Source organism: Hemicordylus capensis, chromosome 2, assembly GCF_027244095.1.
Source record: "Hemicordylus capensis ecotype Gifberg chromosome 2, rHemCap1.1.pri, whole genome shotgun sequence".
Taxonomy (NCBI): Eukaryota; Metazoa; Chordata; class Lepidosauria; order Squamata; family Cordylidae; genus Hemicordylus; species Hemicordylus capensis.
Window position 1 is genome coordinate 294,121,257 of NC_069658.1, and position 14,389 is coordinate 294,135,645.

At 43.1% G+C, this 14,389-nt stretch overlaps 1 protein-coding gene and 1 long non-coding RNA gene across 9 annotated transcripts in view; one reads left to right on the forward strand and one right to left on the reverse strand.

Moving 5' to 3' along the window:
* LOC128347846 (uncharacterized) overlaps positions 1-7,984 on the forward strand; it is a 74,370-nt gene extending 66,386 nt beyond the window's left edge. For 4 of the 5 annotated variants that reach the window (XR_008317770.1, XR_008317769.1, XR_008317772.1 and 1 more), the window contains one exon: positions 3,291-7,984. This is a non-coding gene — a long non-coding RNA (uncharacterized LOC128347846). The remainder of the gene's footprint in view (positions 1-3,290) is intronic. The other variant, XR_008317771.1, reaches the window with a different exon arrangement.
* Positions 1-14,389, reverse strand: part of SRGAP3 (SLIT-ROBO Rho GTPase activating protein 3) — a 289,377-nt gene that overhangs the window by 35,446 nt on the left and 239,542 nt on the right. For 3 of the 4 annotated variants that reach the window (XM_053303031.1, XM_053303033.1, XM_053303034.1), the window contains exons 11-13: positions 13,770-13,797; positions 6,588-6,690; positions 1,365-1,425 (exon numbers count right to left, since the gene is read on the reverse strand). In XM_053303031.1, coding sequence (XP_053159006.1) covers positions 1,365-1,425; positions 6,588-6,690; positions 13,770-13,797 — 192 coding nt within the window. Of the gene's footprint in view, positions 1-1,364; positions 1,426-2,136; positions 2,168-6,587; positions 6,691-13,769; positions 13,798-14,389 lie in introns of all 4 variants that reach the window. The other variant, XM_053303032.1, reaches the window with a different exon arrangement.

Consider the following 14,389-nt stretch of genomic DNA (forward strand, 5'->3'; position numbering starts at 1 on the left):
TGTCAGGAAGTAGGGATGTGCCCGAACCGGTTCAGAGGCCATGCTGGAGGCCTCCGAACCGGTTCAGATCCGAGCCGGTCCGGCAGCTAGGCATGGAGGGGGGTTGTAGCTTTAAGGGCGGGGGGGTAGTACTTACCCCCCCCGCTGCTCTTCCCCCTCCGGCGCTGTGGTTTTTGGTAACATTTCTGGGGTGGCAGCGTTCCTCCCTGCCGCCCCTGCCCCCGTCGTTAGCCTGCCAGAGCCTAAGTAAGTAACATGCATGCGCCCATTCCGGTGCGCGTGCGCACCTGCCACTGCCGCGCGTGTGTGATGTATGAGGAGCGCACGCGGCGGCGACAGGTGCGCACGCACGCCAGAACGGGCGCATGCGTGTTACTTACTTAGGCTCTGACAGGCTAACGACGGGGACAGGGGCGGCAGGGAGGAACGCTGCCACCCCAGAAACTTTACCAAAAACCACAGCGCCGGAGGGGGAAGAGTGGCGCGGGGGGGGTAAGTACTACCCCCCCGCCCTTAAAGCTACAACCCCCCCCCCCGGCCCGTGCCAAACCGGACCGGTTCTGAGCCATGCACATCCCTGTCAGGAAGTTCTCTTTAGCAACCTCACTGGTCACACAAGAAAATTACCACAAGAAATGTAAAGCAAAATCAGCAGAAGTAGAAAGGGGTAGTCTGATTTTAGATGTACTTGTTTCACCCAAATCTGAACACAGAATTTCACCTCCAGTTACTAATCTCTGACAGTTCAAACACGTAAATTGAGAGAGAAGATTCAGCTAGATAGGTGAGAGCCAATTTAGCTACAGGAAAGAGGAATATGTTAAGACTGACCTCCATTTCCAAACTCCCTAGAACAGAGACAGGGAAAGCTCAAAGACCCTATCTATTCCATCAGAGTTTCTCCCTGCAACTTAGGCAGCCACACATTTACTTTGAGAATCAACCATAAGGAGCAGGTTCATCAAGTGGAGAGAGGGGGCTTTTCCCAATGGAAGGGCTTGAGTGAGCTTGATATGGCCTTTTATTGCCTGCCTTTGGTTCTAGAACCAATGTGAATTCCTCAACACCATCTGATCAATGACCCAGTGCCGTAGATGGAAAGGCTGCAATTGGTTCAATTCACAAGTATTTGGACAGAGACTGACACAAACCATTTGGCCAGCAAACACATGTGTACACCAAATATTTATCACTCACAAAACATTCAATGTTTATACTAAACCAATTATACATCAAATAGCTATCATTAAGACTTAGGCCATATAATTAATCCAGGCAGCTGGCATATTCATCGCATTTCAGGGGAAAATAAGTTCTTGTTATAAAGCTTCCTAGGAAAACACTGAGGAATCAAATGAGCTTACCATATAAATTGATGTATCGGATGCAACTTTCAACTACAAGTGGAATGGCCTGTCCTGAATCCTTTGAAATAAAAACAATTTTTAAAAAAATCAACCGGATATCTTAGTTTGCTGAAGGAAGCCAATGCTTTAAAGAAACACAGTCAAGCAAAAACTGCACAAAAGCCTCAGGTTGAAAAATGAGCACTATTAGTTTAGTCAGAGAGTTAGCAAGAAATTAAGATAAGACCATTGTAAGTTTTCAAACAGCACTTTCTTTACACCTTCTGCATACTGTCATTTATTTGAGAGGAAAATTCCTTGATAGAACCAAACGAGAAGCTGTTTTTTGGTATCAGTGGTTTAACAAACTGAAGCAACATATAAAGTAATGCAACTGGATCATGACTAACACTTTGCAGAAGTGTAGCTATGAGCCAGGCCATGTCTTCTGTGAAGTTACACTATTGTTTGATTACACCATCCAAACATTACAGTCTCAAAACACGAATCTTTGCCTAGAGGCAAACATTTTTGAAATGCTAGCTTGTAGCTAGTGGGGAGCAGAAGGCAAGGATCAAATTCTGGACAAATTCTGGCATTTGCGTTCATTTTAAAATCAAACACTTCATGTGAGCTCTAAGGAGAGAAAGAGGTTGGCTTTACAAATTGGCATATTTTCCACAAGGGATACCAGTGCATCCCCTTCAATTTAGTTCATGTGTGTATGTATACACACACACACACACACCCCTAATTTTTTTCCCCAGATAGGAGGCTCTCTAGTAAATACCTGGTTTCTTGTTCGAGCATTTCTTCTTCCTCTGATAAGCAAATAAAGCAGCAAAGCAGGGAAAAAAGAAAAGGTTAAGCAAGAATAAGATCAGTTAAAGTAAGCATATCTTCCAGAGGCTATGAAAGCTTAAATGCAATGGCAGCATAGGAGGATCTAGTTCAAGCTCAAACACTCCCTGTAACAACTTAGTATACAACCGTTCAGCCTCAGTGACAGAATTCAGAAATCTCCTGTCAGATTTATTGTCATTTCTGCCAACAGATCCACTGCCCACATTCACAGAAGTAAGCAAGACTCTCTCACAACCCTGTTAGTGAAAACTGAATTCCTCACCTTTCAGGAAGTGGCCAGAACCCTTCCCTCGTGGCCAGGCTATTGCCAAAGTGGGAGTTCACAATGTAAGGAAATGTTATTGTCTTCCTCCCATGGGTAAGATTTCACACGAATATACTCACACAATTAATACAACAAAAATGCTTCAGGACAATGTTAAATGTCATGTTTATTACTGGGGCTGGAATTGGGCACATTCATAAGATAAAAACCTTAATCACAGAAGAACAAAGGGAAATGTCAATTTGTAGTAAAATTCCTTTCTCTGAAAACATCACCACACCTCATTAAGAGAGTTTTATTATGCCTCTCACACTCAAGCAGTCCATGTTTCCAGGAAAATGTAGCTAGGATTACTAATTTGGTTATGATTTAACGTTGAAATCTTGCTGCTTCAAAATGTACTATCACTGGTTTTTCTCCAGAAATTCTTTATTGGAAGGGACTCCCCTTTCTAGGTAAATTTCCAATGCAATTAATTCATTTTGGAACAATGAGTATTATGCTAGTTTTAAGTGATACCAAAAACCTAAAGTTTAACTGTTAAGAATTAAACAGGTTCAATTATTTTATTTTTAACAATTTGTTATGGGGTGGCTAAGAAATAAATATTATTATTAATTATAATTATTTTGGTCTGGATTGTATTTTTGCTTGTGGTGATAAGCTATCCTGTTTAAAACAAGGTTCATTGAGCATCCAAGGCATGCTGAATGATGATCCAGATGTACACTGAGTCATTCACAATAAAGTTTCACTGTGTGCCGCCATACTAAAAAAGTCAGCCTCAACACGTAAGAAACTATCTACTCTTACAGGTACCCAGTTTCATCTCAACAATGGGAAGTCGTGATGGTAGAGGAATATCACACATCTGGAGATTGGGTGCGCAGAAAAACCTTGAGCAGGCAACATAAACAATTATCTATCACGAATTGTACTTGTGGCAGAAGTCCCTCACACCAATGGATTGAGTTGGAGAGATGGCACTAAATGTTGCTCATGAACATTTCAAATGCTTGGAGAAGAGATCTGTAAGAATGTTTGCAGTCCCTATCTAGCTTCTGTGAAGGAAGGCAAAGTGATTGGTTTTGGCTGGGATTAAAATTTCAAACAGAACCTAAGGTTACATGCAAGTTGTGGAAAACAGCAAAAAACAACAACCAGGAAACATCCAATGCAAAAGCAATGAGAAAGTCTTAAGACACTGGAAATTGTGTGCAAGCTTCTTTATTGGTTTAAAAATAATGTGCCCAATGTGTTTCAGCTGTAAGCTTTTTGCAGGAGCATTTATCCAGTAATCTTGTAAGAGATCTTTGTTTAAAAAGAGGACTTCTTCCTTACTACACTCTCTGCAGAGAGACTGCCCCTGAAGAAAGCTTACAGCCGAAATGCATTGGGCACATTTTTGCTACACCAATAAAGAAGTTCACACACAGTTTCCATCAAGGTAAGTTGTGGAGCAGCTTGAGGACTGGAAAGAGGTTCCAGGTGATAGAAGCAGGAAGCCCAAAGGCAGAGTGGCTGAAAAAGGATCCAGACTAGGAATTGACTGAGAAAAAGTAAAGTGATGGGAGGGTAGATGAAAGGGAAAGGTGAAATATAAGGAATTGAGACTCGTGAGAGGGAGCTGTGGGGAAAAACCTTCACAGTGCTTATAAGATCAAGCTATAAACAGGGATGGGAAATACCAAAAGATAAGATGGCTAAACAAAATGGGACAAGATAGGCAGTGGGATGGCTGGCCTTATTGGTAGGAAGCAAGTGCACAGGCATGAAAGCTTTGCAGGGCAAGAGATCCCAAGTCAAGAATACATAGGGCTACCATATACAGACCCTGTCAGGGCTGTTATGAGTTGCATAGAAGCAGAATTCTGTCTTCTAATGTCACAGCAGCACCATGATCTGGCAAACTCAAAGGGACTGCTAAGAAGCTCTGTGTACACGTACGTACGTACGTACGTACATGCGCGCGCGCACACACACACTGATTAAACACACTGGCTGACATCCAGACTAATGAAGCAGGTGCACTTCAAGGGACGGGTTATAATCTAACATTGAAATTCTGCTGCTTCCAAATACACGTCTACTCATTTTCCTCCATAAACTCTTTATCTTAAGGGACTCCACTTTTGTGCAATTTCATGCAACGCCCTCAGTGCTCCTGCATGTGCCACAGTCCTTGGGAGTTTGGCGCACTCACCACATGCTCTGGAAGGGCTCTGCGCAATCAGACATGTTGCTGAGGGTCAGCGATGTGCTTCTAGTCTTGCAAAACCCTTCTGGAGCAACAGGGAGCCCTTGGGATGCTAAGGGCTGCAGCACAATATGGGACTGGGAGAGTTGTGCAAGGGCTCCCAGCACATCCCCACATTTACTCAAAGAGCACCTGCTTCATTAGTCAGGATGTCAGCCAGTCTATTTTTTGGTTGTAGGCTTCAACGGTATTATTTTTTATTATTATTATTATTATTATTATTATTATTATGCCAGCTGCTCTTTCTACAAGGATCTCGAGTTTAGAAACAGTATGGTTCCCAGGTGATTTCTCATCCAAGCAGCTTAAAAGGATCCTGCTTAGCTTTGGGAGTCGAACTGCCTCACATGCCTTCAGACCTCCCTCTGGAAAGTACATTGGGGCCAGCACTAGTTCCCAAGAGGAATAGCAAGCTCCATGAACAATCTAAAAGTTTATATTATGCATTCATCAAGCATGATGAATGCATAATATTACAGCCTCCCCCCAAAAAAAGTCAGACAGTTGAGTCAAGACATCTGGGGCCATTCAAAAAGTAATTTGCTCTTGTACTAGAACAACAACAAATGGTGGCGGGCAGGGAGGAGGAGGAGAGACTTAAGTGTGTTGCTTCTTGCAATAATATTTACTGATTTAGACAACACATCTTTCTAAATTGCTAGCTCAGCAACCGATTTTCAAGACTTGCCTTAGGCACACGGCTGAATACTGAATAGAGATGGACTGTGAAATAGTACCAATTCCTCAGTCCAATTAAAGCCTCTCTCTATTGCCACAGTGTCTATTAAACCATAGCTCTTTCCAAGCACCACCAAGATCAATTGAGACTCTTCTGTAGCGCTCAGGGCAGCAACAGATTTTATACATATTAATCTTTTGGAGTTGGGATGTAAGCGGAAAACTGCCTAATACTTGTCATATGACCTCCACCTGCCTTGCTGAATAGCTCCAAAACAACTGTATCAAGCTGATTTAAATAAAATATGGAAACCTGTCCTATCACTCTGCTGGCCGTATACACAGGACCATTGAACCGAGATCTATATTTTCTTAGTCTTTAGAAATGGTGAACCAGAATCTCAGCTTTTTGCTTCCTGCAGACATTGTGGCAAGGGTGGTGGTGTTGAGATGTTCTGAATTTCAAAGAAATACATACAGTATTCAGGAATTCCTAAAAGTGGAGAAGGAGAAAGATGCCTTGACACAGGTCATCACTCCCTTGTCAGCTGGCTGCCTTGACACTTTCTTCCAAAAAAACAAATATTCAAGAGTTTGCTGTGTCTAGTATACATGAAAATACATGTGGCTGCTGCTAATAGCATCTCGCTTTTCTTAAATTGCTAAGAGTCATTATCTATCTGAGCATCTCAATGTTTAAGGATTTTTATTTCCTTTTTGATCTCCTGCAAATCTTTCTCCATAGGAGGCAGACATGCTGCTTTTAACCTCCAGGGTGTTCATATAAACAGCAGCTTATAAAACCACAGCAGTTCTGCCTGAAGTGAAAAGATATGGCAGATTGGAATTAACATGCTGACAGGCACAAAGAATGTTGCGCTTCTATACTGTTCCACAAGGGTCATTACTATTATCTCATCCCTCCCAGTTGGCAAAAACAGGAGTGAGAGAGACGTCAAGACTGGATATATCACATGTCTCACGGTTGCGGTAAAAAGAAACCACTACCAATAGAAGTCTTCACTGAGGCAGAGGGCATACTAACCATGTTAAAGGTGTGATATGCAGTGCACGAGAAAGGCCAGGTCCAAGAAAAGGAAGCAGGTCAGTGGTTAGAAGAGAAAAAGCTACCATTACATCCACAGTGTTCACAGACTCACTGTTAGACAGCAAGTACCTTAATGAATGTTTCCATATTGCCGTTAAAGAGCTTATGATTATAGACTGAGAGAGGCCTAGGTCTCCTCATTTTCTGTGGTTTAGGGGGAAGACATGGGGGCCTGAGAAAAATGGAACAAAAGAGATCAACAAAACAACAACGTGAATTCAATGGAAGGGAAATATTTCAAAGACTATAAAATAAATACACCGGGGGTGGGGGGAACGGCCTCTAAATGTACTGGGGCCAAACATATTTTGTGGCCATTATCACCTTCTGTCTGGCATTTTAAATACTGAAAGAAATTTGTGACAGGGACTCACCTGGACTTCATAGGCAGACTAGCAGCAACCCACTCTGACAGGAGAGGGGAGGATACCATACAGATTGCTGAGAAGCACCATGGGCATGAGATCAGGTTGGGGATAGGTAGGTAGGCACGCAGCAGCATACCCATATTTGTGGCTTCTAGTATGACCAGGCGATTGTATATATATATATATATATATATATATAGATTGTGTGTGTGGTATGGGGAGGGTGGTGGTGGGGTTCTTCCCAAAACCCCAAATCTCTCTCTCTCTTTTCAATACTTAGGCAGGAAAAAATGTTGGTTGCAGTTCATTTCTGGCTATGCACATGTACCAAAAGTGCACAGCTTTGCAAATTCCCTTTGTGTATTACCACTTGAATGGCAATAACTGGGCTATCCAGCCGCTCCTGCATGTCTCTAGGGAAGGACCTGATCTGCACTGTGCAGGGCAAAGCAGGTACAGAAATCTTTAGGCTGTAATGAACTAAAGCCTAAAGCCTATTGGGGCCTTTTACAACCAGAAGCCCAAATCAGTTCAGAATCCCAAATCTATTGCTGAAATTTGTATTTTCCTCGAGCTGTGACAGTAACCCAACTTAAGTGGGTGACAGAGCAGGAGAGAATCTGACAGCAGAGAGATGTATTTGATCAACCCTTGAACACAACTTGCTCCCCTAGCTTTGCACCATGGAAGAAGTCAGGAGCCTGTGGTGAGTGCCCCCGCTACCCGACAAACACCTAGTCTAACATATTGGGATGGAAAGCTTACTGCACAGTATGGGACTCCTATCCTTCAAAGTCCTGACTCAGGCTCAAAAGTCATCATTAATTTTCTGAATCCAGGTGAATGTATATGATATTCTTTGCAGGGAAACCCTTCTCATATCCATACCAGTATCTATCACTCATAGCTTGCCCGAATGGTGTAGTTATAAACCATGTAGTTTATCACCAGAAGGGGTGTTTAGTCTAGGCTTTTTGCACCTTATAGTCTTTTGGGGGATTCATACACAACATGGTCATACATCCATTTTAGACTGTGAGCCTTTTGGGGACAGAGAACTATATTTATTTTTCTATGAAAATTGCTCTCTTTGTTGGAAAGTGGTATATAAATATTTGTATCAACAACCGGTTGTCTGGTGAAATTTTCCCCAAACTTAAAAAGTCATATTTATTAATGGAAAACCTGATTTTTTAAGAAAATAGTATCAATACTGCACATGTGGACAGTTTGCACTACTTTCCCATCATTTTGTTAGGTGTGTTTTTGAGATGTTTTAACCCATTTAGCGTTCATGCCCAGACACAAGAGAAGCAGGATGGGTAGGATTGGTTATACCACGCTACCGTGTAGACCAACCACTAGCAGGATGTACTTCTGTTTGCATCCCCAAGCGACAAGGAATATGTCTGGATCTGCCACAAGTAATATTATGGGTAATATATAACACATTTTGAAAGACAGTTTAATATCACTAACAAGAATGTTTATGCTAAGCTGAATAGACAAGTGCAGTTTTACAACATCTACAGTAAGGATAACAGAGATGCAAGAATATAAAGATAAATCAAGTGTGCTTTTTTAAACTAAGCAAGCAATTTAATTCCATATTTCTCTCTAGCTAGCACTTAAACAGAAACAATGGGTAAAGGGCCCCACTCTGCCCTCTGTTAGATGGCTAGGTAACATTAAACCACAGGCTAAGGATATTTGTGACTCTATAATTTTCTCTCTTGTGTACCAGCCTTTGGTTGTCTTTGGGTGGTAGAGAAAGGATGAACCAGCCTTTGACCTTTGGGGGTAGCCTTCTTAGAACTGCTCGACATTATTTATTTTTTTAAACCATCTGCCTCTCAAGTATATCCAGGGAGAGGAGAAAACAAAAGGTGCAAAGTATTCTTTTGTCCATTCCTCATTAATGAACCCTGGGAATTAATTACTTTGATTATTTTTGCCCATAACACTGGCCCAGAGGCATCTAACAATGCAACAATAAATAAATAACATAGCTAGGGACACCACTCAGTTTCCAGTTCCAAGCAACTCACTCAGTAGTTAATTCCAGTGGAGATTTACTCTCTTTCATTAATTTAGTGTCCTTTCATTATAGCATCTTTTGATTCTGAAGGCACATAATCCAAATTGCAGGGTTTATGTATTCAATTTACTCATGCATTATTGGCAGGCAAACTACACCTGGGGTAGAGCTTGCTACCATGACAACACAGTACACAGTACAGCTGGCTTTTCCTCTTCATCACTTTGTATTGCCTATCCAACTAGAACCAATGACTGATGGCAGAACTCTGAACTGACAGTCTGAGAGACAATAGTACTGGCATGGCCTAGTCATCCATTTGCCTGTAGCAAACAGTTGACCTGGCAGAGACAGTTCCCAGTACAACCCTGAATATTTCCAAACTCCTGAATCCATAACCTTTGCTATAACCATAATCCATAACCTTCCGCTTAAACCTTGTTATAATCCATAACCACCTTCTTTTTCAAGAAGCAGCAGCAAGCCCTTACGCCTTAAAAATTCCAATTTATAAGCCCAGTCATTTGTTGGAAGCGACCATAAAAATAACTGGGTTGATTAAGGGGATAGACAAAGAGCCCATTCTTATAATTGAGTGAGAGGCTGTAGGGAATTAAAGCCTTTGTCTCAGAGCAAGCTCACATGTGGGAAAGAAATGATGAATCATCTCTGCTGATCTGCCTGGCTAGGCTTCTCCTAAAACTATTCTGTATTATCGGTAGGTTCAAAATGCTGCCATCACCACCCCTTTTGTTTACAGAAACTCTTTGGGCTTTCTCTTGGATAACCCAGAAAAAACTCTCTTAATTTGGCTCTTGGACAAGTACAAAAATATTCCACGTGCAAGCCTAAACATGGTGAGAAAACTGATAGCTTCTGACTGTTTGAGGATGTGTTTGTACCAGAGAAACCTCCCCCACTCCTCGGGGGGGGGCCTTTTCCGGAGTTAAAAAGTTAAAAGAACTTTAAAAAAACAGTTTTATTCAATTACTATGGACTGCTTCCATCTGAGGCTTTCTCAGCTTTTAGATACAGTCACGGGCTTGCAATGATCTCTCACAGGAACAGGCCCAGTGCCACTCCGGCCACCACAGGAGGGCAGAAGGACTGCTTGGCTCACCCCCCTCCCCCCCAGCAGCCACCCCTAGGCTGCACAGCGGCTGAATATTTTTTTAAAAAACACCAAGATTTGGGGGATGGAGTGGCTGCAGGAGGACCTTCTGGCCATTTGAAGGCCCCCCCCCAGACCTTGGAGGCCATGGACTGGGGCCCCAAGGTCTGGGGGTTAGAGTGCCTCTGCTTGAACTCACCAAAATCCTCATGCAACTTCAAGCCTCCTGTAATCCTGTCTTCCCAGACTTTACAGTTATCCTCCTGCAGCCAACGTACATGGCCACATGTCCTCCTGTGCATCTCCAGCCTAGCTTCTTCTAACAAAGAACTCTCTTCTTCCTGGCAACAACTCCCTAGGTTCCATTCACCCAGTATGTTGATTGGCTAAGCCCTGGAGTTCACCAGCCTGTCAGTCAAGACAGGGTTCACTTCTAGTTAACTCTTTAGAGGGAGGGAAGCCTGATCACTACAGGGGGCTACCGGGTAAGTAGTTGGAAAGACTGCTCAAACGTACCTTCCCTACTGCAGACAACCACTACGAGGCAGTGCAGAGAGTCAGGGGCTGGGATGTGTCATCCCAGCCTCTGGAAATCCCATAATGCACCACATGAGTGCACAGTGCATTGTGGGGAGCCCCACAGTGATGGGCAGGTGCTTCAGTGCTGGTTAAAAGCAGCCGGCTCTGCACACAATTTTTTAAAATGGGGCTAAATAAGCGCTCTTTCCCTTAACCTCGTTTAGAAGGTGGGTTTCACAATGGGGTTAGGCGGCACTGGCCTGCCAGGATTGGGCCCAATCCCGGCAGTTCTCACACGCCGCCTAACCCAGGCTGGGTGCCCCTAGCCCAGTTTAGGCTGTGCGTGAGAACAGCCTGAAAGATTAGTTAGGGGCCTTTGGTGCCAACCCTGGGTATTATTATAAGAGATATTCTCCATCTCTTGGAGAATAAGGGGTGAGCAAGGGAGGAGAGAAGGATTTGATGAACACTGAAATGCTGGCCTGTGTGTGTATAAACAAACATGTAGGACAATATTTTTAGGGCTCTTAATTTCAAAGCATTTAGATAAACTGTTTTATTATAGGTATTACAAGAACTGATTTTTACAAGTAACCCAGAGCAAGAAAAAAAATTGACCATAAGACAGGACAAATATCTAAACACTGCCTTTGAGCAGTGCAGACTGTGCTCCTCCTATGATCACTTCCTATCAGACTCTGTTGGTGTCAGTGTGGCTGATAAAGGGAAGGAAGTCACCCAGTATGCCAGGAGGCAAAGCAGATTTGTTCCACTCAGGAGAACTTTTCACTTCAATACGTCCATCACCCCAACCACGGCTCTGGCATTTTAAATTTTTGCACTGTCTTTCATGGTCAGAGATCAGACTGCATACTGAGAGGCTCTAGAACATAAAAGGCATTTTAGACCTTGCTAAAAGTGCACTAAAATTAGTTTCCAACCAATTAGAAGAGATCTTCTCTACATTCAGCATCAACTAATGGGCTCTGCAGCCCCATATTATTCTCATCTGCTTCAATGGAAATGGAAAAAGTGTTTCATATATCTGTACTCCAGTTCAGCACAGAGAGAGACAACAGTCATCTACTCCAGCATTTGCAAAATCATTCTGGTTTTTCCCCCTAGTACTGCACACTTTAACCAACACTGAAGCAGTACTATAAAAAGATAATTAGAGGTTTCTATAAGATCAGAAGGGGAAGCTGGCAATTCTACTGTCCTGCACATTGGATCCCACATCTTATTGTTATATATCTTTGCAAACTACACTGAAAAACAATTGCTGCCTTGGGAGTTCAAGAAGAAATGGAAAATTTCCACCCCACACCTGCTTCAGCTAGAAACATGCAGACACTGAAATGCATCTATAGACATTGTTACAGGCAGACTTCAATCTTGCAAGGCCTTGTGCTGTGCATATTAAAGGTAAAGTGTGCCATAAAGTCGATGTCGACTCCTGGTGACCACAGAACCCTGTGGTTGTCTTTAGTAGAATACAGGATGGGTTTACCATTGCCATTTCCCATGCAGTATGAGCATATTAGGGAAGCTCAATTGTGAGCAGAAGTGGCCTTTAGTGCAAGAAAACCTATGTGCTCTGCTCAGGTCCTTGAGTGGAATGCATTGCAGACACTGGATATTGTTCTTTTACACAAACAAACAAGGAAACAGGCATTATAGAGCTTTACTATACTGGGCAAAGAGACACCTTTTATACGTGGTGATTCTCTTTATTGAGCAGGGGGAGAGTAACTGGCCCTATCCACCCCCAGCATAGTACCTCCAGTGACTGTTACTGGTGTCTATCTTATGTTTCTTTTTAGATAGTGAGCCCTTTGGGGACAGGGAGCCATCTTATTTATTATTTCTCTCTGTAAACTGCTTCGGAAACTTTTGTTGAAAAGTGGTATATAAATTGTCGTTGTTGTTGTTGTTACTAAGACCTCAACAGCCTGGGTCCTGATTTCCCAGAAAGTGTTCACTAATTGTGGGCTTAGTGAAAGCAGGGAGACCACAGTAATCTCGCCAGGAGATAGCAAGAGAGAAGCAATGGCTGCGCAAGGCTGCTAGTGGTACATCTGCACAACCAACATGAACTGTTTTAAAAGGCTGCAGCTTCTCTCAAGCAACCCACAGAGGTCTGTGAAGAGGCCCTGATACATTATGAGGGCCATCAGAGGTCTGTCTCTTCACACAGTTCACTCAAAAAACTACAGTCTTGAGATTATAGCTGTGAAATGGTGGAATCAGCAGGCAGTAGTGCAAAGGGGAGAAGTGGCAGTCCATGCTGTGCATCACGAGGCTCTCGGCTATGAGATTTTTGCCCCAGCCTCTGTGTTAAGAAGCTTTTGGCTTTGTTTTCCGAACCAGGTACCCTTCCGAGTTTGTATTTCACCATATTCCAAAGGCCCATGGCAAGTTCTCCTGCTTTCATCTCACCCATGAATTCTTCCACAAGCTCCTCTTCCCTTCCACTACCATGAATACTACTTCTGGATTAACTTTTCACAGCTTTGTGAATCGTTGTTGCACTCCTTCCAATTCCTGTCATCACCTCTCTTCTGTCAGTTTTCTACACCTGACTTATCTTTCTGTACTCTCCTATCCCCTAAGAATCCAATGTTTAGTTTTATTCGTACTGCCTCTTCCTACCTACTATGGGTGACAGAATTATTCAGAAAGCACCATGCACCAAAAAGCACCAGTGTGTGTGTGTGTGTGTGTGTGTGTGTGTGTGTGTGTGTGTGTGTTCGTTCATCTTAGAGTCATATGTGTAGATTTAAACTCCATACTCTGCCCTGGAATGAACACTGGAAGGACAGTGAGTGATTGGCTAAATGGATGGGTCCGCATAATAAAGAGACTATGAATAGCTGAACAGACTCAGATATATCCACAGAAACACTGCAATGCACCGTGCTGACACAGGATTTCTCAGGATTTCAGAGCCAGTCAGCTGAAAATTACACTGCAACAAAAACAAGGGGCTGTTTATCATCTTCCTAATTAATCCATTTAGGCAATGCAGACACAACCAGGCTGCTTGTGCAGAGAGTTACCTTTTGCAATCTCTCTCCACAGCACATGGCTGGAGGATTTTTACCAAGAGCTTTAAACATGCTGCAGATACATTTTAAATCTAGACTGAGCCCTTTGTCAACCACTCCCCAGAATGGAAAATGCAAAAGACTGGATTCCCACTTCCATTCACTTACCTAGTAGTTCCACATTCAGCTCTTTCACCTAGGAGAAGGTGGGGAGGGGAAATAAAGCATACGTTAAACATAGATGAAATGACTTATAAAGGGCATAGCTTCTTTTTTTAATTGAGGGAAACTGTTCAGAAGTTTAGATAAGAGTTAATTGAATGTGCCTGAAAATGCTGCAAAATACTGAAAACTTCAACTTGTTGCTAGGCTACCCACTTCACAACTTGACTGCTGAAGAAGTCTTGCAAGGACCACATTGTGGGAGTTGTGTGAGAGTGTGTTTCAACTTCCATAGGCAACTCAATCATCTATCTATAATATTTATTTCTCCTAGGAATACCCATCGCTAAACCCATGTGTGGCAGCTCTAGCAAGAGTTCACGAGCAGCTGCCGGACTAGCGATGGGGAACAGGAGAAAATGGCTGCCGGGATGAGGAGGTGGAGGCAGGCAGAAGGAGGGGGCGGGCCAGCTTGAAAGCCAACCAGAAACCATGGCCAGGCGGGGGCAGAAGTGGGCCGGCAGATGCTCTGCGCCCGGCCCAGCTAGTTTCATATAAAGCCCACAGATAATAGCAGCTGATTTTTGTCTTTCTACTATAATCTCTACAGTCAGCCCCAACAAAGG